The sequence below is a fragment of the Ovis aries genome, chromosome 22, assembly GCF_016772045.2.
Source record: "Ovis aries strain OAR_USU_Benz2616 breed Rambouillet chromosome 22, ARS-UI_Ramb_v3.0, whole genome shotgun sequence".
Classification (NCBI taxonomy): Eukaryota; Metazoa; Chordata; class Mammalia; order Artiodactyla; family Bovidae; genus Ovis; species Ovis aries.
Genome location: NC_056075.1, coordinates 14,438,837 through 14,465,669, shown reverse-complemented (window position 1 = coordinate 14,465,669; position 26,833 = coordinate 14,438,837). Strand labels below are relative to the sequence as shown.

Sequence of the window (26,833 nt, the reverse complement as noted above, 5' to 3'; positions counted from 1 at the left end):
AATAATAAAAACAGAAAGTATTCTTTTAACAATGAGTTACTGTTTGGCAGTTGTGTATAGATTAGGAATTTTCCTGAAAAGATTGCCTATGAAGGTATCAAATTAGCATGTGAATCTCTAGTTAAGTGTGAGGAATCCTATCTCACATTTGCCTCTTATTTAATACTGTGGCTTCTTTCTCTTTGTTTTTGTTTGTTTGTTTTTTGTAAAGAACGGCGATAAAGCAGCATCACCCAGCGAGCTCACTTGCCCTCCAGGCTGGGAATGGGAAGATGATGCGTGGGTCTATGACATTAATCGTGCAGTGGATGAGAGAGGTAACATTTCAGACCTATTACCCGACCAGGGGCTCTCCAGCAATGCCTTGGTTAAAGTCAAGTTTCCATGGGAGGGAAGAGTTTCGTGTCTTCTGGTCTAAGACAGGAAGGGGGTCAGGTGTCTGGAAGATGAGCAGGTGCTTAGACAAGGGCAGGGTGGTAGGCTCTTAAGATACAAGGTGATAGGCTCCCAGGCAGCTGGACTTCAAGATGCCAGGGATCCAGTGAGAATTTGGGAGGGGATTGGAGTTTCCAGTTTCTCTATTCTAACCACGCCATACCCTCCTTGGGAACGTCACACTAACTCAGGAGCCCCCTGCCTTGAAAAGAAGAACTGCAGAATGCCTAAAAAGTCATCCTATTCAACAGTAAGGCAGATTGTTGACATAGCTTCTGCTAATGATGCTTATCCTTTTCTGTGGCTAGAAATCTAACATTAAATGGAACTAAAACATTTAGAATTGTCCAAAGAGAAAATTTATTTTTAAATTTCTTCTGAAGAACTAGTACACAGAAAGAACTACCACTAATAAGGAAGATTTCAAATAGGTTATAAGTTTCTTGATCTGGATGCACATACCGGCCCTTCTAATAATAGTTAACGTTGTTGGAGTGCAAACTGTGTGCTGATCATGGTCTTCGTGCTTTGCTTGCATTATTTTGATTAATTCTTTTGAAAAAGGTATATTTTACCTTTATGCTGGGGACGTTTGGCCCCCAGCAGATTTACCAACTTGCAAGAAACTTTACTTAAGTAAACAGTCCACACAAGGAGAAGCTGGGATTTGAACCCAGTCTGTTATTACACAGGCCATGCCCTTTGTTACTGGTCCCAAATGCCTCTCGTAGTGGGCTTTATTCTTGTGTGAGGGCATGCTCAGTCATGTCTGACTCTTTGCAACCCCATGGACTATAGCCCACCAGGCTCATCTGTCCTTGGGATTCTCCAGGCAAGAATACTGGAGTGGGTTGTCATGCCCTCCTCCAGGGATCTTCCCAATGCAGGGGTCGAACCTGCATCTCCTCTGTCTCCATGCATTGGCAGGTGGGTTCTTTACTGCTGAGCCACCAGGGAAGCCCCACTTTATTCTTCGGTTCAGTCGCTCAGTCGCTCTTTGCAACCCCATGAATTGCAACACGCCAGGCCTCCCTGTCCATCACCAACTCCCAGAGTTCACTCAAACTCACATCCATCGAGTCAGTGATGGCATCCAGCCATCTCATCCTCTGTCATCCCCCTTTCCTCCTGCCCCCAATCCCTCCTAGCATCAGAGTCTTTTCCAATGAGTCAACTCTTCGCATGAGGTGGCCAAAGTACTGGAGTTTCAGCTTTAGCATCATTCCCTCCAAAGAAATCCCAGGGCTGATCTCCTTCAGAATGAACTGGTTGGATCTCCTTGCAGTCCAAGGGACTCTCAAGAGTCTTCTCCAACACCACAGTTCAAAAGCATCAATTCTTCGGCACTCAGCCTTCTTCACAGTCCAACTCTCACATCCATACATGACCATAGGAAAAACCATAGCCTTGACTAGACAGACCTTAATCAGCAAAGTAATGTCTCTGCTTTTGAATATGCTATCTAGGTTGGTCATAACTTTTCTTCCAAGGAGTAAGCGTCTTTTAATTTCATGGCTGCAATCACCATCTGCAGTGATTTTGGAGCCCCGAAAAATAAAGTCTGACACTGTTTCCACTGTTTCCCCATCTATTTGCCATGAAGTGATGGGACCAGATGCCATGATCTTCATTTTCTGAATGTTGAGCTTTAAGCCAACTTTTTCACTCTCCTCTTTCACTTTCATCAAGAAGCTTTTGAGTTCCTCTTCACTTTCTGCCATAAGGGTAGTGTCATCTGCATATCTGAGGTTATTGAGATTTCTCCTGGCAATCTTGATTCCAGCTTGTGTTTCTTCCAGCCCAGCGTGTCTCATGATGTACTCTGCATAGATGTTAAATAAGCAGGGTGACAATATACAGCCTTGACGTACTCCTCTTCCTATTTGGAACCAGTCTGTTGTTCCATGTCCAGTTCTAACCGTATTCTTGGATGTATTCAGTTTCCATGAATGTTGGAAAGTATAAACATGGAGGCCATGAACCCCATGGCCACAAAGGAAGCTTCTTGAGGAAGAATCCAGGGGAATAGGGCTTTATTCTGTTTGGCTGCACAAGAGTGAAAGGAGCAGTGGCATTCAGTCAGGACAGTGGAGAATGTTGGGAGGGGGACAGAGAGTGGCTGAGTGTTTCCTGGAACTTTATTTAACTTTATTGACGAACTTTATTTGGCAATCTGGCAAGTGCATCTCTTGGATAACCATTCACCAACTCTGTTCCAGGCTGGGAGTATGGCATTACCATTCCTCCTGATAATAAGCCCAAGTCCTGGGTCGCAGCAGAAAAAATGTATCATACTCATAGACGCCGAAGGCTGGTCCGAAAACGCAAGAAAGATTTAACGCAATCCACTGCGAGTACCGCAAGGGTAAGGAGCAGTGGGAGGGAGTAGGTGGCTCTTTCTTCTAGATCACTCAGAATCACAGTTAATCCGGCTGTTTGTACAGAAACCATTTACCTGAGACCCTGCTCAAGGGTTCTAAAAGTGTGCCCCTACCTCTGACCTACTGATGGAGGAACTCTAGGGCTAAGCCCAGCATTCTATGTTTCAACAACTAAGTCTTCCAGGTGATTCTGAAGCAGGCTAAATAATGAGAACCACTCAAGAGGCACTGATAGAAGCAGAAATTATTTTGGTAGCATATTGTCGTAGTGGCAGTAGCTCAAGACTTTGAACAAGACATCTAAGGATTCAAATCCTGGCTTCATCTGCTTTCTCATCTGCAAAATGGGTATAATATCATACATCTATTTAGGGTATTATAAGCTTAAATGGAATAATAATAAATTGAGTGGAACAATGATACTAATAAAAATAGTAAATGGTATGTTTTGTGTTCCTTCTATGATGGTAAGCACCGAATATATATCATCTCCAACCCACAAAATCCGCATTTCATTCTCATTTTACAGACAGTCCTCACAGAGGTTAAATGGATTTGCTTCAGGCTACCCACGTAGCTCAGTTGGTAAAGAATCTGCCTGCGATGCAGGAGACCCGGGTTCGATTGCTGGGTCAGGAATGATCCCCTGGAGAAGGAAATGACAACCCACTCCAGTATTCTTGCCTGGGAAATCCCATGGACAAAAGAGCCTGGCAGTCTGTAGTCCATGGGTTCATAGGAGTCAGACACAACTTAGCAACTAAACCACCGCCACATGTCTAGTAAGTGATAGAGTGAACTCAGGCTAAGCTCATTCTCAACAGGAACTCTTTCTATTCCACAAAGTGCCTGACTTACAGTAGACGTGATGAAGTGGCTTTTTATTAGCCAGTGAGCTTCTCAGTTCTTCTGTGCTTCCAAAGATGGAACCATTCTTATCTTCTTATCATATCTTTCCTGCTAGCTCAGGACCTTGTTCCTAATAAATAATGGAGTAGAATGAATGAGCTGATGAGTGAATATTTGTTTTGCAATGAGCCCTATCCTGATGGGGTGAGAAGTTTCTAGAGGCACTGTGACTCCCTTCTTCCACATGAGAATGCCAAGGTGAGGTGGAAAGATCAATGAGCAACAAGTCAGAAGACCGGAAGCGTGGCCCAGTTCTACGTAGAGTATTGTCGAGAGACTTTGATCACGTTCCCCAACCTGCCTCACTCCTGGCTTCATGAAATATTTCGGTGCTACTAGTAACACTGCTAGAGGATTAATTTCAAGATCTTCCTTGACCTGGATTTCCTGTTTATTTAAAGTTGAAAAAAAATAGCTCCTACATTAATAACCTACGTGAAGCTCTTATTTCTGAAATTATAAATATTATTCAGTATTATTTTACATCCACTAAATCTAGTCATACTTTTAAGATATTTATGTAAAGTTTCCACCACTGAAATGTCAGCTTCAGGAGGGCAAGGACCCCATCTCTTTCTTCACTGCTTCCTCAGCTCTTAACCCAGTGCTGCATGGTAGGCACTTATATTTGCTGAATGAATTGAAGAAAACATTGAAAACTGAGATAATTAAATAGAAATAGTTTTTACGATAAAAGCTACCTTAGTCATTATAGTAGTTATTCTAGAAGTAATATACCCTGATTTACTTATTAGCTATAGAAGTTTTTATCTTAAACCCTTAAGCCCTGGGGAGGGTGGCATCATTTCTTCCCTCCATATGTAAAGTGGCGATAATTATGTTTTCCAAAGTATATCACAGTGGCAGTGTGCTTATGAGCTAGTGAAGTGAGAAAAACAGAAAGCAATTTGCAAAAGAATCCATTTGATTTACCCCTGACCTCATGCCCCACCCCATCCCTGCTACCATCTAAATGGGGCTCCTCCTGATGGTATAACCATCACCTTGGCAAAATCTCATTTCACTTCAGTTGCTGCTGTTCTGTCTGCATCCCCATGGTCCATCACCTCTGCAAGGGCAGAGACCCTGTCTGTTATTTTTTGAGTATTTTATTTCTTTATTTGGCTGTGTTGATTCTTAGTTGGGTCATGCAGGATCTTTTGTTGTGGCACACAAGGGCACACAGGCTCAGTTGCTCTGCAGCATGTGGGATCCTAGTTCCCCAACCAGGGATCGAACCCACATCCTCTGCGTTGCAAGGCAGATTCTTAACCATTGGACCACCAGGGAAGTCCTGAGACTGTTTTGTTCTCTGTTGTACCCTGGCTTCTAGCAAGGTGCTTTGGCCCGTAGTAGAGTTTTGATACGTATTTGTTGATTGAGCAGGTAAACTGCTTTATCAGTATAAGGAACATTGTTATGGTGATGATTATCGTTAAATGTTTTACCTCTGTTTTAGGCCATGGCAGAATTTGAAGACCGAGAGGGCTGGGAATACGCTTCTCTAATTGGCTGGAAATTTCACTGGAAACAGCGTAGTTCGGATACCTTTCGCCGCAGACGCTGGAGGAGAAAAATGGCTCCTTCAGAAACACATGGTGCAGCTGCCATCTTTAAACTTGAAGGGGCCCTTGTAAGTACTAAATAGCAAAATTCAAATTATATTCACAGAGGGAAGACACGTGCGTGTTGGATATGAGGTCACCGACTCCGCTACTGTAAGATTGCACCTAATTTGGTAGAAAGCCACACATCATAGAAGCTCAGCAGTGTATAATAAATAGACCATTGACACGTGGAACGTTCTAAGAAGGCCGTTTAATATTGGCTCACCTAGCTTTTTCTTCGGAGAAGGCAATGGCAACCCACTCCAGTACTCTTGCCTGGAAAATCCCATGGACGGAAGAGCCTGGTAGGCTGCAGTCCATGGGGTTGCTAAGAGTCGGGCACGACTGAGCGACTTCACTTTCACTTTTCACTTTCATGCATTGGAGAAGGAAATGGCAACCCACTCCAGTGTTCTTGCCTGGAGAATCCCAGGGACGGGGAAGCCTGGGGGGCTGCCATCTATGGGGTTGCACAGAGTCGGACAGGACTGAAGCGACTTAGCAGCAGTAGCAGCAGCAGCTTTTTCTTCAAGTGTTTATCTGTTCCAAAGCCTTTTCTGTGAGTGACATCTATTCAAACATTCCAAGCTTAGGTTCTTCAGGTCATACTCTGGAAACTACCACTGTTCAACAAGCCAAGAAAGTTAAATATACAGGTGTGAGGAGAAGGAAAACGGAAGGTTGGCTCACAAAATCAGAACGATTCACACGGAAGCACAGTAGAAAGGCAGGGAGGAAAAAAGCAGAATGGTAGGAGGAATGAATTAAGAAAATGGTGGAGACTGATTTAAATCACCAGTTTTGGAAATTTGGGTTTGGACACAACCTGTTTTTACATTTCTACACACTAACTTTTCTCTGTTCTTCCTCCACCTCTTTTCTTCCTTCCTTCCTCCTAATACTCTTATGTATCCTTTATGCTTTCCTCCCCTCACCTCCCAGAGCTTCCCTGGTGGCTCAGATAATAAGGAATCCACCTGTAATGTGGGAGACCTGGGTTCGATCCCTCCAGTATTCTGGCCTGGAAAAGTCCATGGACTGTACAGGTCGTAAAGAATCAGACTGAGTGACTCTCACTTTTCTTTCCCCTACCCCTCCACCCCCAAGGGGTGGGTTTGGTAAACCTAGTCTTGTGGTAGAAAGGCTGGCTCTAGCTTCCCACTCTGTCACTATGCTGGGCTTCATTCATTTTTAAAATTGGAATAATCGGATTGAGAAAAACTCTTAAAACTGGCCATTCTGTCTGTTTCTAATTCTTACCTCTTCATTTTCAGGCATTGCTGATTGGTTTTCCTGCCTCTTATTTTAGGGCGCAGACACTACTGAGGATGGAGAGGAAAAGAGCGTAGAAAAACAGAAGCACAGCGCCACCACGGTATTTGGAGCAAACACTCCCATTGTTTCCTGTAATTTTGACAGTAAGTCTCTTTTTAATTTAAATTTATTTATTTTAATTGGAGGCTAGTTCAGTTCAGTTCAGTTCAGTCGCTCAGTCATGTCTGACTCTTTGTGACCCCATGAATCTCAGCACGCCAGGCCTCCCTGTCCATCACCAACTCCCAGAGTTCACTCAGACTCATGCCCATCGAGTCGGTGATGCCATCCAGCCATCTCATCCTCTGTCGTCCCCTTCTCGTCCTGCCCTCAATGCCTCCCAGCATCAGAGTTTTTTCCAATGAGTCAACTCTTCGCATGAGGTGGCCAAAGTACTGGAGTTTCAGCTTTAGCATCATTCCTTCCAAAGAACACTCAGGGCTGATCTCCTTCAGAATTGACTGGCTGGATCTCCTTGCAGTCCAAGGGACTCTCAAGAGTCTTCTCCAACACCACAGTTCAAAAGCATCCATTCTTCGGCGCTCAGCTTTCTTCACAGTCCCAACTCTCACATCCATACATGACCACTGGAAAAACCATAGCCTTGACTAGACGGACCTTAGTCGGCAAAGTAATGTCTCTGCTTTTGAATATGCTATCTAGGTTGATCATAACTTTTCTTGCAAGGATTAAGCGTCTTTTAATTTCATGGCTGCAGTCACCATCTGCTAATTACTTTACAATATTGTATTGATTTTGCCATACGTCAACATGAATCCACCACGGGTGTACACGTGTTCCCCATCCTGAACCCCCCTCCCACTCTCCCCATACCATCCCTCTGGGTCATCCCAGAGTACCAGCCCCAAGCATCCTGTATCCTGCATCGAACCTGGACTGGCAATTGGTTTCTTATATGATATTATACATGTTTCAATGCCATTCTCCCAAATCATCCCACCCTCTCCCATTCCCACAGAGTCCAAAAGACTGTTCTAGTCATCTGTGTCTCTTTTGCTGTCTCGCATACAGGGTTATCATTACCGCCTTTCTTAAACATGTATTTGTGAATTTCACTTCTATGACTTTTATCTCAGGATAACTATGAATCACCAAATGTGATTTTTTAAAAATCCTTTTATGTAAATGTGACTTGCATTTTCATCATATCATGAATGTGATTTTTAAAAATACAGTTTTAATAGCTATATTTGGGGTAGAGTATGGTCAAATATTTAATCTTAACATAACCTGCCTGATATTTACTCATTCTATCAAGAGCCCTCCAAAGATTATTTTAATTACTGAAAAAGTTCAAAAAGTTAAGGTTGGTTATAGTGATGCCCTTCCGGAATTTTGGAATGAAGCAGACCTACTCTATAATAATAATAGCAAATATTCACATTAGTCTTAGCATGGGCCAGGTACTGTGCATATATTATCTCATTTAATTTTTATAACAACCCTAGAACGCAGGTACCATTATTGTTCCCAATTTCACAGGAAGAAATCAAGTACAGAAAGAATAAATTATTTGACCAAGATTTTGTAGCTTGTAGGCACTAGAGATAAAATTTGAACTGAAGTAGTCTGGTTCCTAGCATTTGCATAGTGAATCACAATACTCTGAAAGTGTTAGTCGCTCAGTCCAGTCTGACTCTTTGGAATCCTATGGACTGTAGCCACCCAGGTTCCTATGTCCGTGGAATTCTCCAGGCAAGAATACCGGAGTGGGTAGCCCTTCCCTTCTCCAGGGAATCTTCCCGACCCAGGGATTGAACCTGGGTCTCCTGTATTGCAAGCAGATTCTTTACTGTCTGATCCACCAGAGAAGCCCAGAATTTGTGTAGTGAATCACAGTACTCCACTGCTTCTCAAATTATGTGTGTTTGCAGGGGCGGGGGGGCGGGGGGGGTAGCAGTGCAGTGGGGAGGGTCGTTTATGTATTAAAATAATAATGAGAAGAAGTATAAAGTCTTTGAACTATCAAAGAAAAACTTAACAGATAACTGCTTCCTAGATCTGGTGCTGAAATGGTATATAGAAAGCCCTATTTCAGTAACTCCTAGAGACCCAGTGTCATTTTAAAGGTCGGCAATGAGAAGCAGTACCCTAAATCCAGGTAGCTTATACCAGGAGCATGCTCTCCTGATTGATACACTTGCAATGAACTTCCTGTAGCATTTTTACCGTGCTTCATTTTGCAGGAAACACTTGGAAGACACATTGTCACCGCTGTATACCTTCTGTACATACAGTATAAATTGTGGGGAAATGGATTTGGGTAACCCATTTATCTGAAATACATGTTATGTCCAATAGAAAAATAGCAGTTTACAATGTTCTGTTTCTTACAAGTAACCTGCGTCCCGTTCTTTTCAGGAGTCTACGTTTACCACCTGCGCTGCTATATCTATCAAGCCAGAAACCTCATGGCCCTAGACAAGGATAGCTTTTCAGGTAAAGGAGAAAAAGACTCCATCTCACATGTTATTACACAGCAGGCTAGCTCGATTCTACTTTTCATCAAGTGGATGCTTTGAGGTATTTCGCGCAACAACGAAAAGCTGTTCCTTATTGAGAGTAAGTAGTTTGATATGCATGAAGTCAATGGCTCCATCATTAGACAATGGCTGAGTCTGTCGAGCACAGTTGCTGAGTGCCGAAGAAGATATGCGGTCTTTTAATACTAATAATCATTAAGGGATTAAGTGATGGAAAACACCAAGAAGAAAAGTAGTTTCTGCTCTCTTGTTTATACTTACAGCTCTCTTTTTACCCCAGAACTCTTGGGTTGATTGGCAAGTCACATTTTGACATTTATATATACACATTTGTGTATATATAAATATTTTTCGTAGCTCTCTACGTTGACAAAATGATTACCACCAGTTCACCCATTTCCCTACTTTGGAGTCCATCTTGACCTCCTCTGCTGCCTGCTCCCCAAGTTTCCAGCACCAATAAGCCATGAGACTTCCAGCACCAGCAAGCCATGAGGCTTCATCAGCCGTCACACTGACAGCCTAGTTTTGCTGCCTCTGGACTGGTTCTCAGAGGAAGCTTCTGGGCGCCTGCTGCTTGGGAATTTGTGTGCTGTTGCTGGTGTTACTAGTTCCTGGGCTCCCTGGGCTAGTGGTGGTGGTGTTCAGTTGCTCAGTCGTGTCCCGCATTTTGTACCTCATGGACAGCAGCAGACCCGGCTTCCCTATCCTTCACTGTATTCCAGAGTTTGTTGTGCATCGTGTGGATGACATTACCCAACCCTCTCATCCTGTCACCCTTTCTCCTCCTGCCCTCAATTTTTCCCAGCATCAGGGTCTTTTCCAGTGAGTTGGCTCTTCACATCAGATGGCTTCACCTTCAACATCAGTCCTTCCAGTGAATATTCAGGGTTAATTTCCTTTAGGATTGGCTGGTTTGATTTCCTTGCTGTCCAAGGGACTCTTAAGAGTCTTCTCCAGCACCACAATTAGAAAGCATCAATTCTTCAGTGCTCAGCCTTCTTTCATGGACCAACTCTGATATCTGTACATGACTACTTGAAAAACCATAGCTTTGACTATAGGGACCTTTGTAGGCAAAGGGATGTCTCTGCTTTTTAATACTCTGTCTAGGTTTTTCATAGCTTTTCTTCCAAGGAGCAAGCATCTTTTAATTTCCCTGAGCTATAGGAGGAGAATTCCACTTCAGGACCTGCAGGCCAGCAGAGCGTCCCTTATGGAACCAGCTCTAGGACCAGTTGCCTGACACTCTGGCATGCTCACATCAATTGTGAGGTGTGTTCTGAGCACTAATATTAACCAACATTTGTGAGTGGTTTCCTTTTCTGACAAAGCAGATTTAAGGTTATCTCTAATACCGCTCCAGAATGGTTTTTGAAGACATTTTTGAATATTCACCACCAGGGGGCACTCGATCATTGCAAGTGAAAGTTAATTTCTTGACTAAAGTTGCGTAAAACTCAAAGCACATGCCTTGCAGTTTGAAACAGAAGATATATACCATCAGGGTAAAAGCAAGGAATCTCATTCATAAAATGCTGCAATGGTTAAAGCTAGGCATCCTTTCAGCTTGTGCAAAAGCTTCCAAGTTAGACAGCAGGGTATTGCTCACAGAGGTCAGCTCCCAAGCAGTTGTAAAAAGGTTTGGTGAAATTATTAAGCATGGAAAAGTGAGTTACTTTTTTTTTTTCTTAGCTATTTTCAGTAGTACTGAGGTATAGTTGGCAAAGTTTAAAGTGAACAATGTGATGATTTGACATCACATGTACTCCTTGTGAAAGGATTCCCACAATTGAGTGAACACATTCATCGTCTCTCAAATTTACGTTTTGTGAGTTGGTACAAACACTTAAGTTGTATTTTCTTAGCAGATTTCAGTTATACGAAAAGTATTAACTATAGTCATCATGTTATCCACTGGATCCTCAGACCTTATTCATCTTGCAGGTGAAATTTATACTCTTTAATTCACATCATTTCCCCTGCCCCCAGCCACCGCTGGGACCACCGTTGTCCTCTCTGTTTCTCTGAGTTAAGACTTTTTTGTCTGTCTGTTTCACATATAAATGATACCCTGTAGTATTTGTCTTTCTGTGTCTGGCTTATTTCACTTAAGCCATCCAAGTTCATGCATGTCGTCACAAATGGCAGAATTTCTTTCTTTTTTAAGGCTGAATTTTATTGTATGTATGTATCTACCTATATAGATGCTTTTTCTTCATTCATCTATAGTTTCCCTTTCATTTTGTTGGTGATTCACGTTGCTGCACGGAAACCTTGTTAGTTTGAGTTAATTCCATTTGTTTATTTTTGCTTTTGTTGCCTTTGTTGTATCAAATTAAAAAATCATGGCCAAGTCAGTGTCAAGGAGCCTACGCCTATGTTTTCTTCCAGGAGTTTTATGGTTTCAGACCTCAGCCATGGCCCACTGTTACTCTTTTTTCCTGTTTTAGATCCATACGCTCATGTCTCCTTCCTTCATCGAAGTAAAACCACCGAGATCGTCCACTCAACTCTGAATCCGACATGGGACCAAACGATTATATTCGATGAAATTGAAATTTATGGGGAACCCCAAACCATCCTACAGAACCCACCCAAGGTTATCATCGAACTTTTTGACAATGACCAAGTGGTAGGTAATTTAGCATTTCTAAGGTGATTTAGGGAATGATGGAGATTTATAAGGGTGTTTGTCAGAGAATTTCAGGATTGCTTGTTTCTCTAGGGCAAAGATGAATTTTTAGGGCGAAGCATGTGCTCTCCTCTGGTGAAACTAGACTCAGAAATGGACATCACTCCCAAACTTCTCTGGTACCCAGTGATGAATGGAGACAGAACCTGTGGGGATGTCCTTGTAACTGCAGAGTTGATCCTGAGGCACAAGGTACTTACTGAGTTCTCACTCATACATTTTTTTCAGAGTAGCCAATTAAAGCACTGGTTTTAACAACTCCAGACACTGTTTACTTGAACCAAAGGGAAGCATTAACTTTTCCGTGTTTGTTTCACAGGATGGCTCCAACCTTCCCATTCTTCCCTCGCAAAGGGCACCAAATCTGTACATGGTCCCCCAGGGCATCAGGCCTGTGGTTCAGCTCACTGCTATTGAGGTATGTTGCTTGCTCTGGTTTATTGGTCAGATCAAATGGATGTGGCCACCCAACAGGAATCTTTTGAATAGGAATGTCTCCAACTTCCTTTAGAATTTGTCCACAAAAAGAAATATTCATGGAAAATAGAATACTCATCAAAGCAATAAAAACAAGTTAATCCCAATATTGCTGAGGGAATTTAGAATTCCCATTTACTGGGAGCCAGTGGATTTCTAAGTTTCCCGGGTCAACTGGAGAACTGGGAGAGAGGAGATGGACTCAGAGCAGCATGTCTGTGTGTGCTGAGAAAAGAGGACCTGAGGAGGAGGTGGAGGGAGGGATGGGAAGAATGGGAAATGGTGACGTGTCGGGCAGTCTGAGCAGATACAGGTGGAGGGAACTTGATGGACAGCATCCTGCCTACTAGTGAGGGCTCCCTGTTTGTCCAGTCAACAAGCTGTTACTTGGAGGTTTCCATCCTCAGGCTGCCTTGCTAATAAGACTGAGACAGATGACTTTAAACTACAGCTCTTATTTTTGAATAAATGGCTGCAGGTCAGACTCTGTGTTAAGAGTTTTACACTTGATCCTCAGAATAACCCTATGATGGGAGATACTTTCAGCTCCTTTTGTAGCTGAGCCAGAGAGGTTATTAACTTGCAGAGTTTTCAGAGCTGTGGTGCAGCCAGGATTTGATCCCTGCACTCTTATCTGCTCTGCTCTTTATCCGCTCAGATAAGGGAAGAAAATGGGCAAAAACACTTTCTCTGTCTGACCTCCAGGCTTTCTAGGATAACATCCTCAGAGATTTGAGGCAAATCGGTACAAGTCCATCTTAAAGAATTTACCAGTTATTAAGAAAGAATGTTTCCTTTTGAATATTTTTAATATGCTGGGTTTTCTTCCCTTCTCTTTATATTGTTTTCTTAGATTCTAGCTTGGGGCTTAAGAAATATGAAGAATTACCAGATGGCTTCTATCACCTCCCCCAGTCTCATTGTGGAGTGTGGAGGGGAAAGGGTCGAGTCAGTGGTGATCAAAAACCTGAAGAAGACACCCAACTTCCCAAGTTCTGTTCTCTTCATGAAAGTGGTACTGTATCAAGACTCCATAATAGTTCATGTGTGTTGAATTGCTGACTTTACTTGAAAAATGAATATATACAAATCCATACATTATATATTAATATATCTCCAAAGTTCAACAACAAATAGAAAAACCCTGCCTTAGCCTGCTTGTCAGGGACTATCCTCCCTTAGATTCTCACACTATAGCGATAGTTCCTTAAAGCTTCAAAAAGCCCCAGTGACACAAGTATCTATGAGCAATCCTAAGGTATTTCCCCAGGAAACTTCCATCTAGTCAGCTCTCTATGACAAGCTCTTAGTCAATCCTCCAAGAACAGAATATTAACCCCCAGCCATGCCCCTGTAGGTGTGTGAACCAGAATCCACCATAGTGACCGGCTGGCTGGGAAAGGGAGCCACAGAGTAATGGGGTGATGGGGCTTGTCCTAGCAGCCTGTGACTGTGCCCCGCCTCCAGGCACCCGTAGGGATGGTGCCCACTTTTGTTCCATTGATGTTCCCCTCTGGTTATTAGAAGTTTGGCAGCCTCAGATCTGGTTCACAGTCCTCCTTTGCAGACCCCATAATACTCTGGAGCAAGAAGAGGCTACTCCATCTTTCCATCTTTAAAGGGTTAAATCCTTAACTTTTTAAAACAGAAAAACCTTTCTTTTTATACTCTACTATAAAAAGAGATACAAAGGCATTTCCTCAGTTTTGATGGGGTGGAAGTTCCAGAACCTTCCCATTCCTTTTCCCACCCCAGTCATTTTTCTGAACTTGGGGCCTCCAACACATGGCTCTTGAACTCTAGGGTCCTGTGGCTTAACTCCTCCTCTTATGGATAAGGAAACCAAGGCTTGGAGGGAAAAATGCCCTCTGCAAGTTCCCTAACCAATGCCAGGTGCCGCCTGCTGTGCCCAGAGACTGTCAAGGCTACAGCAGCAGCTACGTAGAGCCCAGTGCTGGCTGCGTTCACACTCGCTGCATCAAGTCTTCAGGCTTGCAGGGCAGGCATTTTCATCCTTCTCACGTGTGCTTTGGACAAAACTGAAAGGTTAAGTGATTTACACGAAGAGACACAGCTAGCAAGTGGGTGGCCAGGGTTCAGACTTAAGGTCCATCCAGCTTCAAAACCCATGCTTTCCCCTTGGGATGCTACCAGTGAGCACCCCTTGGAGGCTCTGAGCCAGAATCCCAGAGTGAACCCAGGGCCACTCCGCCCATCCTTGTCCTCTCGCCAGCTCCCTCCCTGCCTCCCAAGCTCTAGTCGGGATCTAGCCTTGGTCAGGAGTGAGGAAAGCCTCTCAGGTGACCCCAGCTTCTATTCCTGTGCAAGGACAGAGGTGGAAATAATCTGTACCACACACCTGGCAGACCTGAGGCCAGCCCGTGATTCCCCAATCAGTGTCTCCAAGGTCACCAGACTGCACGTAGAGGAACCAGGAGACGATGAGAAAAGCGCATCCTATTTTGGCATTGAACTTCCAGGGCTGAGAGACTCCCAAGCCGCAGTTATTTCCTGTGAAGGTTCAGCTTTACCTCAGTCATTTCTAAATTTTAACTAATTCTAACAAAGTGCTGACTTCACACCCTGTTAACAGAGCAGAGCCAGGCACTAAGGTACAGTTTTAGGCACTCCATGTCCATTAATTCAGCAACCCTACTGTTACTGAGATCCCTGGGACACAGAAAGGTTCCCTAAGGTCATGTCATGCAGCTGTCAGTGGCAGAGGGGGATTTGACCCCAGGCATCTGGTTCAGAGCTCAGGCCCTTCGGCTCTAGGCTGCTAGCTTAGCATGTATATTACTGAACTGCTCACTGTGGGGCCCTGGGCCTGTGCCAAATGGGCAGAGAGAGCCTGAGATGGTCCCTTTGGGGGAGTTAATTGGCAAAGCTGCCCTTGTCAGGACTTGTAGAGAGAAGTGACATCTACCTCTGTGACCCACCTCCCTCCCCAGTTCTTGCCCAAGGAGGAACTGTACATGCCTCCGCTGGTGATCAAGGTCATCGACCACCGGCAGTTCGGGCGCAAGCCCGTCGTGGGCCAGTGCACCATTGACCGCCTGGACCGCTTTCGCTGTGACCCTTACGCAGGAAAGGAGGACATCGTACCACAGCTCAAAGGTAAAGGCAAGAGACGAACTGAGAAAGCAGCATTGGCATGAATACACAACTGTGCGTAAAACAGATAATGTGAAGCTGCTGTGGCACGGGAGGCTCAGCTTGGAGCTCGGTGATGACCTAGAAGGGTGGGATGGGGAGGCGGGAGGGAGGGCACACATGTATACTTACAGCTGAGTCACGTTGTACGGCAGAGACTAACACAGCATTGTAAAGCAGTTATCCTCCAGTTTTTAAAAAAGGGAACTCCAAGTCCCTAAGTAACATCTGGGGTCTTTTCACGTTGAGCTGATTTCATCTTTACCGCTTCTCAAGGTGCACTTGTTCTCCAGGTTTTGCAGATGAGGGAACAGTTTAATTGACAGCACCCCATGTAACCTTCCCAAGGTGATGAGCTCCCCTTGAATCCTGGCCTCCTTTGGAGGGGCCCGATGCTCAAGCTGTTACCTTCTGAAATATCCTCCTCCTGGAAAAAACATTCTTTTTCGTGTTGTCCAGCAGAAAAACAGGACAATGGGTGACTGCGGTTTGCCATGATAAATATTTTGATGGGAGATACAGGGGCCCCTCTGTGAGCACTGAAGGCGCAGGGAATTTTTTAATTGCTCTCTATTGTTCCACCTCATTAATGCATCACTACATCCTTGTGATGTGATTTGAAACATATGATTTCACTGTTACTGGTGGAGGAAAAACTAATACCTGCTGAGTTTAAATGCCTGGCTTTGGGTCACATAATTAATAAGTAAGTGATAGAGCAGGCTATAGTATTATCTTAGGGTTCTATATGAAATAATAACTATATGGATAGCATTTTGCACTTGTTCATTCAAGAATTACTTGTTTTTTAGTTTATCATGTGCCAGAGACTGTGTTAGGGGCTGGGAACTGGATCCCACCCATGAGCAAGATCCTAGAGCCCCTAGGCTGGTGAGATTAGACCCAGCGGAGAACTGACACCCATTCAGCTGATCGCTGGCGGCCTCAAAACTGAAACAGATGTCCTCTGTTTGAGCAGCTGTGCTGCTAACTGGTTCTGTGTAATCTTCCATAAGGTTTGGTATTGATTTTACAGGGCCTCTGAAACTTATCTGCATTGTGGGTCTGAGCATCCTGAATCCCTGATTCAGAGAAGAGAGAAAAAAATCCACAGTCACACTTGCGCAAAACCCTACAAGTGTTTATCCATACATTTCCCATGAAAAGCATTTTGTGTTGAATAGATGGTGCCTAAACAGCAACATTTTTATAACAAGGATTCACATAACTGCAGGTGTTCTTTTATCTGGGATTATAATATAATGGAGAGAAAGTGTTTTCCTGTTGTTTTTTCTACTGCTTTCATGAGGGAACACTCTTTGACACAAATAGGTGAAATCATTAGGAAGGTATAAATGCAGATTTTCTCTGACCTCGGAATCTGAGTGGACCTATGTATGCCAATAGGTCAGGGGCAGACAGAGGCCTCCTGGTTCATAATTCTATGTAGTTAATGTGGTCAAGGCTTCAGAGAGGCCCTGAAGAGGAAAATTCTTAAGGTGAATGGGGAACACAGTGTTCCCAAGACCAGAATCTGTCATTTTAGATCCACCTGATACTTTGTTTAAACCAAATTGAGGTAAGAGTGCAGGGATATGCTTGGTGGTCTCCTGGGGGAAGCACACAGAATAACTTGCCTCCCCTCCCTAAGGTTTTGTTGACCTGAGGACTGTGAAGTGGAGAACTGATGATACAGAAAGGATCCCCCATGCAGTTTGCCAGCATGCTGCCCGCTCACCCTTCTGCGTTGCTGCAGTTGTTGGGAGCTGGGGGAGAGCTATCTTGGAAGAATAGAGACTGCTGATAGATCTGGGTGTGCCACATGGATACTCAGCCACCTAGCAACAGCATAGCAACTGGTGGATCATAGATTCTCAGTGTCAGTCTCCTCTGCTTCCCCAGCGTTCCCCTGATCATTTCTTTGACATTTACAAAGGGCCTGCTTTGCTCTGTACTCTGGTGTGACAGTTAAAACACAAGCGTTAACGTCAAGAGACCTAAATTACTTACTTCCAGTTGTGATTGATTGTTCAACCTGAAGCAGACTAGCTTTCTCTGAGCCTCAGTCTGTTTGTTTTTAATCTCTATAATGGGTATAATGCCACATATGCACTTATTCTACAAGGTTTTTGAGGGGTTAAATGAGATCATGTATGTAAACAGTTTAGCCCACTGCCCAGCACATGGCAGGTGCTTAAAGAATGTGTTTTCCCTCCTTTATGTCCTATGCATTAGTTGCTGGGTCAAACAAAAAGTTCTTTTGGCTTGGCAGAATTTGTTCTGTCTGGGTTCTGGCCTTCTGATGACTGTCTGTCTGCCTGATGTCTTCATTCATAAAGGGCATCTGTACCTCTCTCTCTATACTGCCCCAAGCTGAAGCTTTGGCACCCCATTCAGCTGAACCAAATCTGGCGAGCCCCAGGGGGCCCACTCATGAGCCCTCGCTCAAACCCCAGACTCTGGAGCCACAAATATTCTGGGAATTATTTAAAGTCAGGATGGGTGCCTTTTCTCTCTACATATATTGTAAGAAGGAGAAGGCAATGGCACTCCACTCCAGTTCTCTTGCCTGGAAAATCCCATGGATGGAGGAGCCTCGTGGGCTGCAGTCCATGGGGTCCCAAAGAGTCGGACACAACTGAGCAACTTCACTTTCACTTTTCACTTTCAAGCATTGGAGAAGGAAAGGGCAACCCACTCCAGTGTTCTTGCCTGGAAAATCCCAGGGACGGGGGAGCCTGGTGGGCTGCCGTCTATGGGGTCGCACAGAGTCGGACACGACTGAAGCGACTTGGTAGCAGCAGCATACTGGTAAGAACTGGGGCTGAAAGAGGCCGCTGCAACTTCAGCCCTGAGATGTGCCTATCACCCTGCTTTGCTTTTCTGTGTCTTAGATCCCAGGAAAAGGAGGCTCCTTTTCTGTAGCCAGCACCCCCCCCGCCTCCCCCTCGCCGCCCAGGGCCCCAGTATCACTCCTGCATCCTCTAAAGACATGTGTTGATAAAATGCTTTTTTTCAGCATTCCCTATCTACAGGCACTGGGCTAACTAAGGTGAAAGGAAAAAAAAGGGCAGATAATCCCCTTAAAATGTCTCAAACCAATCATATTTTGGGAAAAGTGGTGAATTGTTGGATTATTTTTCTACAGTCTGGTGTGGTCTTCTCCATTTAGTAAGTCTCATCCAGGAGCAAACTCTACCATCCACTGTGTGGCTGTTAAACTTGAAATAGAAAGCTTACCACTATATTTTTGTAAGTATCTTAGATTATGAAATTGTCTTGCAGCCTCCTTTTTGTCTACCCCAGCCTGCCGGGACGTTGTTATTGAAATAGAGGACACCAAGCCATTACTGGCTTCAAAGGTAGGCTTAGAACTGATCATTCATTGAATGATGTTGGCTTTATCTTCCAGGTATCTAAGCATTAGATGAATTCGGTCAAACAACCATTCAATGCGACTGAAGTTAAGATAACAAACGAACTTATCGCAATAAAGAACCTGGCTCTTAACATTCATCAGTAGCTTTGGTGACATTGTGTGAACTCATGTCCTCTCCCCTCAGTCACCAAAGATACTTAAATAATACTTGGATCTGTGCTGCACTCTGCACGAGGGAGGGGAATCTCGACAACAATACGTTTTAAAATCTCCCCGAGTGATTCTAACGTGCAGGCAGGTGTGAGAACTGTTGATGTGGATGGTCTGAGTGGGTATCATTTGCAAGAGCAATCTCAGGACCAAATATACAGCATCGCAACATTCAGAAGAGAGATGCATGGAGCACACCAGTTCTTTTCCCCCTAAATGAAGCAGAAGAGTCATGGATTTTTAATGACTCTATGTGTCAGTGTATGGGATATCCCTGACTTTTATATTCACTGTGGTTTTGAAATTAAGACATTGGTGGAAATGCTCACTCAGGACCCTATTTTAAAACCATTCCATCCAGTTTGACAAGAAGGAAAGGGCTGGGGCGGGGAGTTCTCAGCCCAGAAAAAAGAAAACATCAAATATCTCCCTGTTTCTGTTGGCATTCATGATGGACTTTCACAGCAAGTTTTAATGTGCAAACTGGCCAGAAAGTACACATGATTGCACTTTAATGTGTTAGGTCCATAAACAGTGCCTTTAAAGAAATCTACTTTCTTCCCACTGCATTAAACTCACTAACAATTGGACCATATTAAATGTGGGCTCCACAGCCGGCACTGCGTAGCAGTGTGTTTGATTCTATTCCCTGAGAACCCTCTGCAGTCAGAAACGACAATATCAAATTTGCAAAACCACTGTGTTTACTTTACAAACAACCCCAGATATTTTCAATAAAACATTAGTAGCCCAGGGAGAAGTATAATATACTTAAGATCCTTTAAGTACATTTTCACACCTACTCTGGAAAAAGCCAGTTTAAGATACTACCCTGTGATCTGCCTCCAGATTCCATAGTCAAGGAGGTCTTTGTGCCTTCTGACAGGTATGGAGGATCAAGAAGAAGAATAAAGTCACCTATGCCCCAATCTCATTCATTTCTTCCCAGTAGTTAAGAGATGAGGCTACTGTAGCAACACACAGTGAAAGCTGAATTTACAGCATATTTTAAGTTGCAACCCAGCGGGATTGAGGAGGATCATATCATTCTCACATACTATATATCACTTTAATCAGCTGCTCTCCTAACACCTAGTGGACGTATACTGTGTTGATAAGAAAGGCTATTCGGAATGGCCTCTAAAAATCTGATTCCATCTGTTCATTGGGGAAGACAGGGCTCATCTCTGCAAAGTCAAATGAGCAAAGTTGAGCTCTGGAAGAGCCGATGACCAGCTTGCTGATGTCCTGGATTATGTGTACATGTAAAATATGTCCACACATGTAACACATAATATACACACATGTAACACACAATATACACACATGTAACGTGTGTGTTGTGTGTGTTACATGTTTATGCTTTGTGTGTGTGATGAACGTCTATTACCACTAACTCAATTCAAGCCTTTTATATGGGTAGGTTGAGGGACTGGGTCAGCACTGTGCTGATGATGGAAGCTGGAGGCTGTGGCTTCAGGTGACAGCCTCACGCTCACAGAAACTCACACCACCACCCTGCGGTGACTGTGACAGCTCTTGTCCGGTGGGCTCAGCACCACCACAAGTGGGAAATAAACATGGGGGTGGGGGGATCACTAAGTGCTAGCCAGATGTCATGGACATTCCTACATGGCCGTTTCAACGATTGCCTTCCAATTCCAGTGCTTAAGCAGTATGTCAACAGCACTCAGCAAAATGGCTTCTCCAACGACAGTGCATGTATGTATGATAAGAAAACGCACGAAGCTGCCTGGGGCTGCAGGGCCTTCGCTCTAGAGACTTGAACTCTCCATTCAGATTCTTTCTAGATTTTGGAGCGAAAGATGTTCTTTAAACAAATGTGATTGTTTTAAGCTTCAGGGGAGAATCTGCTGTGCCCTGTGGATGTAATGAAGCAAGTTATTTCAAGTTGCTTCAGTTACTTTTTCATGTGAAGTTATGAGCAAGTGGACATGAATACATTTTCCTGTGTTAATGCTAGATTTTAACATCAGCAATCTGTTTTGAAAATGCTTTTAAAATCATGAACTGCTCATTTATTTGAAAAGGTTTCAAATAGATGAAAATAGATGTGAATAAAAAGATTCTAAAAATCTGAATTCAGAATGTGCAAACACTTTTGGTGTAAAATCCCTCCCTCCAAAATCTCAATTCAGTTGTGATGATTTAACTCTCAATCATACTTGGATACTAATCTAATAGAACTGTTACCTCTATCTGCCTCTCTGCTTCTCTTGGCAATTCTGTGTGCTGAACAAAAGTTGATCTGGAAAATACTGAGGGGCACTTGCAAAAGAAGCCTCATAGCCATCCCGCACTCCCTGCAGGAGGTGCCTGTAGTGAGGAATCACAGTTCCCTTATATTGGAAATGAACTTGAAGTTAGGAGGCAACAGTTCTTCAAACTGCCCCTGAGGGCGAGCTTGGCTAATGTTCCAGCAAGTACCAAGAGAAAAGTCAAACCCCAACATCCTAGCTGTCAGTTCTTTCATCTCCTGGTAGCTTCTCCATGTGGAAACTCAAAAGGGAAGGATTTGGTCAGTGAGAGACTTGACATCATAGAACAACTTTGATGGATGGATATGTATTTGATATTATAACATCAACATGGGGAAAAACCAAGAAAAGATGCTTGCTAATAATGGTATTGCGGTCATGCTGGGTATAAACATGATCTTGCAACAGGAGTTTTTGAAGAGATGAGAATTAAGCCAGCTGAGAATATACTTTAAAAGCTAAATGGAATGCAAGGTTTGGGGCAGGAAGGTGAGCAACTATACCCTGCTAATCCCCCAACGCCCTATGTAATCACTGTGCTGGTGGACAGAGATTGTCTAACTCTATTAAAATGGGACATGGGTGACTTACCTCCATGCCTTTTGTTTTAATAATGTTTGTAACTTTTGTACATTTTCAGAGAAGAAACCAAAAAGATGTGTTTAATAATGAGATCATCTTAAATAAAGAAACCATCACAATGTTGATAATATAAATGATGGTTGAAAAATAATGTCTCTTTTTCTCTTTCTTGTTCAACCTAATGCTCATGGGTCTCTACCACTGTGTGACCCATACATGTTTTGCCTTCTTCCTGGCCATATATGTGATGAACAGCTAACAGAAAAGGTAACTGTTTTATATAATTTGCTAGATTTATAATTCATGTATTTTCCTATAGCTGATATGTTTAAAAAAACAAAACTTTTTAAATCCAGGATTGGGTTTACTGATCAACAGAGGGGAAATAACTATATGTGTAAACATATGTATACTGTACACAGAGAAATAGTTTTTCTTGAGTATATCTTCTGTCTCACCCCCTGATGAAATAGCTGTGTTGCTGATGACACACTATTTTGGGCAACCTGACTCTTTCCTAGGTAGATTAAGATGCAGGTGGGTCTGATGAGGATCTATTCTTATTATAAATCTGAGTGGAATTTATAGTCATAGCCTGCTATAAACTACAGCCTTCTGGAGTTTGTGAGAATATTCCACAAGTGATTCCAAATGCCATCCCTTCTGCCCAAAGAACCACCAAAGGTTCTCAACTCTGGCTGCACATTGCCTGGGGAACTTTTGAAAGCATCCTGGATGCCAGGTCTCACTCCAGGCTGATTGAATTCGATTTTTCAAGAATAGATTGGGAGCCACTCTGTACTCTTGCTTCACATTTTATAACCAAAGTTCCTCCTCCTAATCATCTTATTTGATGTCCAAAACAACCCTATGAGAATGATGTGGAAAGATAGTGTTGGCCAATTCAGTGGATGAAGAAAATGTTGCTCAGAGATTTTAAACAGCATATCTAATGTGGCGTGGTTTGTAACATAAGGGTATGGCTTATGATGTAAAGGGTAGAACTTGAGTTAGAAACAGTTTCTCCCATGCTTAGCTTAGTGAGCTTTATTTTGCAATGTGTTACTGGCTAAAAAGGCTAAGGAAATGAAATGCATACTGGAGGATGGAATAGTAAACACATACTAAAGGTTTTTTTTTTTTTCACTTTACCTGTATATGTAAATGTTGTTGTTTAGTTGCACTATTCGTGACCCCATGGAATGCAGCATACCAAGCTTCCCTGTCCTTCACTGTCTCCCAGAGTTTGTTCAAATCCATGTCCATTGAGTCTGTGATGCTATCTAACCATCTCATCCTCTTTTTCCCTCTTGTCCTTTGTGTATGTAAATCAGTTCAGTTCAGTCGCTCATTCATGTCTGACTCTGCGACCCCATGAACCACAGCGCACCAGGCCTCCCTGTCCATCACCAACTCCCAGAGTCCAACCAAACTCATGTCCATTGAGTCAGTGATGCCATCCAACCATCTCATCCTCTGTTGTCTCCTTCTTCTCCTGTCCTCAATCTTTCCCAGCATCAGGGTCTTTTCAAATGAGTCAGCTCTTCACATCAGGTGGCCAAACTATTGGAGTTTCAGCTTCAGCATCAGTCTTTCCAATGAACACCCAGGGCTGATCTGCTTCAGAATGGACTGGTTGGATCTCCTTGCAGTCCAAGGGACTCTCGAGTCTTCTCCAATACCACAGTTCAAAAGCATCAATTCTTCTGTGCTCAGCTTTCTTTATAGTCCAACTTTCACATCCATACATGACCACTGGAAAAACCATAGCCTTGACTAGATGGACATTTACTGACAAAGTAATGTCTCTGCTTTTCAATATGCTGTCTAGGTTGGTCATAACTTTCCTTCCAAGGAGTAAGCGTCTTTTAATTTCATGGCTGCAATCACCATCTGCAGTAATTTTCGAGCCCAGAAAAATAAAGTCAGCCACTGTTCCCACTGTTTCCCCATCTGTTTGCCATGAAGTGATGGGACTGGATGCCATGATCTTAGTTTTCTGAATGTTGAGCTTTAAGCCAACTTTTTCACTCTCCTCTTTCACTTTCATCAGGAGGCTCTTTAGTTCTTCTTCACTTTCTGCCATAAGGGTGGTATGTAAATATCAACAGGATAAAAGAGTACAACCAGTCAAATGAATAGACTGTATCCATAGACTGTTAGAAAATCACCCAGTATGGCTGTGGCCATTAAAGCTACACGCATTTCACTGGCCAAGGATCATCACTTCACCTCCAGCTTCCAGGCGGGAGAATTCTTATTGCTTTGGTGCATGTAAACAAAAGTCATATAATCTCACTTCTTCCAGGTTCAGAAGTACCTGTTTCTCTTTTCCATTATATAGTTTCCCTGCAATGATTGGAAATCCAGGTCATCACTGAGGTGTTGCCATTTTGATGTGTCTTTCTTTAGGAGGAAGAAATTGTTGACTGGTGGAGTAAATTTTATGCTTCCACAGGGGAACATGAAAAATGTGGACAATATATTCAGAAAGGTTATTCCAGACTCAAGGTACTTGGGCCTATGCAACTGTGGGTGGGGGATGAATATGCGTTAAAACCGGTGGCAGGCAGAGCTGAGTGAAAGCCTGAAAGGTCTGATGGTGGGGGCTGGGAGGAGGGGCCAGGAGCACCTCTGGGGGAGCTGTCTTGTGATGTATTTGGGCTTTGCTGAGATTTCCAGGGCTTGAGAACAGCTGTTAATTTATGGTTTTTGTGACTGCCACTTTAGGGCTTGGGGACATCTGGCTGAGTGAGGGTTGGGATTGGGTTGGCACTGCACTAATTAGGGCTGTAAATGCCTGTCCAATTTGACCAAGGGAGACCTTAGAAGTCATGGTGCTCTTGCAAAACAGCATGAAATACCAGCATGCTTCATTTCTGTCCTCCATTCTGGGCATGTTTTACTAGCTGAGCGGTTGATTGTTTCACGTGCTTGTAGCATACAATCACAACTGTGTGTCCAGGATGGAGATGAGCTTTTGAACCAGGCAGATCTGGTTATGGATGATCTTTCTGTTAAGGGTCTGAGTTTTCTAGTTCTTTATTCAGCTTTCCAGTAGTAAAGCTAAAGCGAAGGCTAACATTTTCAGAACAATGCATAGCAGAAAGATAAACTTTAAAATGAGAAAGATCAGGCCCTTAAAATAATGATCTCACATGGAACTCTGCTCAGTGTTATGTGGCATCCTGGATGGGAGGGGAGTTTGGGGGAGAATGGATACATGTGTATTCATATGTGTGGCTGAGTCCCTTTGCTGTTCACCTGAAACGATCACATTATTAGTTGGCCATACCCCCAATAGAAAATTAAAAGGTAAAAAAATTTTTTTCTCCATCAAAGTGGAAGAATCCACATTCTTTCATGTGCTTGTCATAACACCAGCATGTAAAGAACCTCTCATTTAGAGAAATAGACCAGTCTGGTGGATCAGCCCCATAGTCCATCCTCTGTCTCTCCCTCTTTCCTTCCTTGCTTCTCCTCCTCTTCTTCTAGTTCTTTATCAAGGTATAATTTATATTCAGTAAAATAACTCATTCAGTGAGTTATGATTATATACATACACCCACATAAACCACTACCAAAACAAGGCAACAGACATTCCCATCTCCCCAGAAAACTCCTTTGTGTACCTCTTTCCAGTCAATGCCTAACAGCCTTCCAACCCTCTTAGACAGCTGATCTGATTTCATCATCACAGGTCAGTTTTGCCTGTTTTCATACTGCGTATAAGTGGACTCATACAATATGTATTTGTGTGTGTGTGGCTTCTATAGCCCAAGACAGTAGTTTTGAGATCAGTCATGTTGTCATATATCAGTAGTTTGCCCCTTTTTATTGCTGAGTCATATTCCATTGTATGGATGTATCATGACTTGTTTGTCCATCCATTCTCTGATGATGAAGCTGCTGTGGACATTCTTATACCATGCAGACATGTTTTCATGTCTCTTAGATGAACACCTAGGAATTCAACTTCTGTATCACAGTGTAGCTGGATATTTAACTTTAAATTGCCAGACGGACTTCCCTGGTGGCTCAGAGGGTAAAGCGTCTGCCTACAGCGTGGGAGACCTGGGTTTGATCCCTGGGTCAGGAAGATCCTCTGGAGAAGGAAATGGCAACCCACTCCAGTACTCTTGCCTGGAAAATCCCATGGACGGAGGAGCGTAGTAGGCTACAGTCCATGGGGTCACAAAGAGTCGGACACGACTGAGCGACTTCAGTTTGCCAAAGTGTATTGTTATGCACTCCAGCCGGCAATGCGCCAGTTCCAGGTGCTCCATCCACATCTCGGGCGCCTTTGGTATTGTCAGTCATTTTGATTTTAGATCCCACCTGTGTTATAATGAGAAATTAAGAATCTGTTGATGGTTTGCAGATATATGATTGTGAACTAGAGGACGTAGAGGAATTCGAGGGCCTAACAGACTTCTCAGATACTTTCAAGCTGTTTAGAGGCAAATCAGACGAGAATGAAGATCCTTCTGTGGTAGGGGAGTTTAAGGTGAGTGAAATGTGTGTCTATCCTGTTTAAAATCCATCTTTATTTTCTTTATAGACCTAGGATAAAGGACCACCAGTCCCTGGGTCAGAGACCTACCCTCTGACACCTGAAGGATGCTCGGAAATGCTAACAAGGAAAAGGGCATTGGAATTGGGGGCAGAATCCTCAAAGCCAGTCTTCTGCTGATGCCAACCAGCCTTGAATCTTGTAGAGTCAGCTTCTCTAAGTCCCACCCCCCCCAACCCCTCCCAGGCTTTCACCTGGATCAGTACAACACCTTCCCAATCCATTGTCCTTGTTCCCTTTCTCTTTCACATCCAGTCCATCCTCCATACAACTAAATCCGATCATGTTTCTTGACCACTTAAAGGCATCGCTTGAGTTTCCACTCGGTCAAGTCT

At 43.4% G+C, this 26,833-nt stretch overlaps 1 protein-coding gene across 10 annotated transcripts in view; it reads left to right on the top strand.

The window, feature by feature from the left end:
* MYOF (myoferlin) overlaps nucleotides 1-26,833 on the top strand; it is a 177,935-nt gene that overhangs the window by 124,840 nt on the left and 26,262 nt on the right. For 5 of the 10 annotated variants that reach the window (XM_012102565.4, XM_012102564.4, XM_042238655.1 and 2 more), the window contains 15 exons: nucleotides 212-317; nucleotides 2,655-2,800; nucleotides 5,185-5,358; nucleotides 6,642-6,750; nucleotides 9,029-9,106; nucleotides 11,604-11,785; nucleotides 11,879-12,037; nucleotides 12,165-12,263; nucleotides 13,176-13,337; nucleotides 15,274-15,439; nucleotides 18,761-18,837; nucleotides 20,730-20,786; nucleotides 22,181-22,192; nucleotides 24,338-24,436; nucleotides 26,307-26,432. In XM_012102565.4, coding sequence (XP_011957955.2) covers nucleotides 212-317; nucleotides 2,655-2,800; nucleotides 5,185-5,358; nucleotides 6,642-6,750; nucleotides 9,029-9,106; nucleotides 11,604-11,785; nucleotides 11,879-12,037; nucleotides 12,165-12,263; nucleotides 13,176-13,337; nucleotides 15,274-15,439; nucleotides 18,761-18,837; nucleotides 20,730-20,786; nucleotides 22,181-22,192; nucleotides 24,338-24,436; nucleotides 26,307-26,432 — 1,752 coding nt within the window. The remainder of the gene's footprint in view (nucleotides 1-211; nucleotides 318-2,654; nucleotides 2,801-5,184; nucleotides 5,359-6,641; nucleotides 6,751-9,028; nucleotides 9,107-11,603; nucleotides 11,786-11,878; nucleotides 12,038-12,164; nucleotides 12,264-13,175; nucleotides 13,338-15,273; nucleotides 15,440-18,760; nucleotides 18,838-20,729; nucleotides 20,787-22,180; nucleotides 22,193-24,337; nucleotides 24,437-26,306; nucleotides 26,433-26,833) is intronic. The other 5 variants (XM_060405019.1, XM_060405018.1, XM_060405022.1 and 2 more) reach the window with 2 other exon arrangements.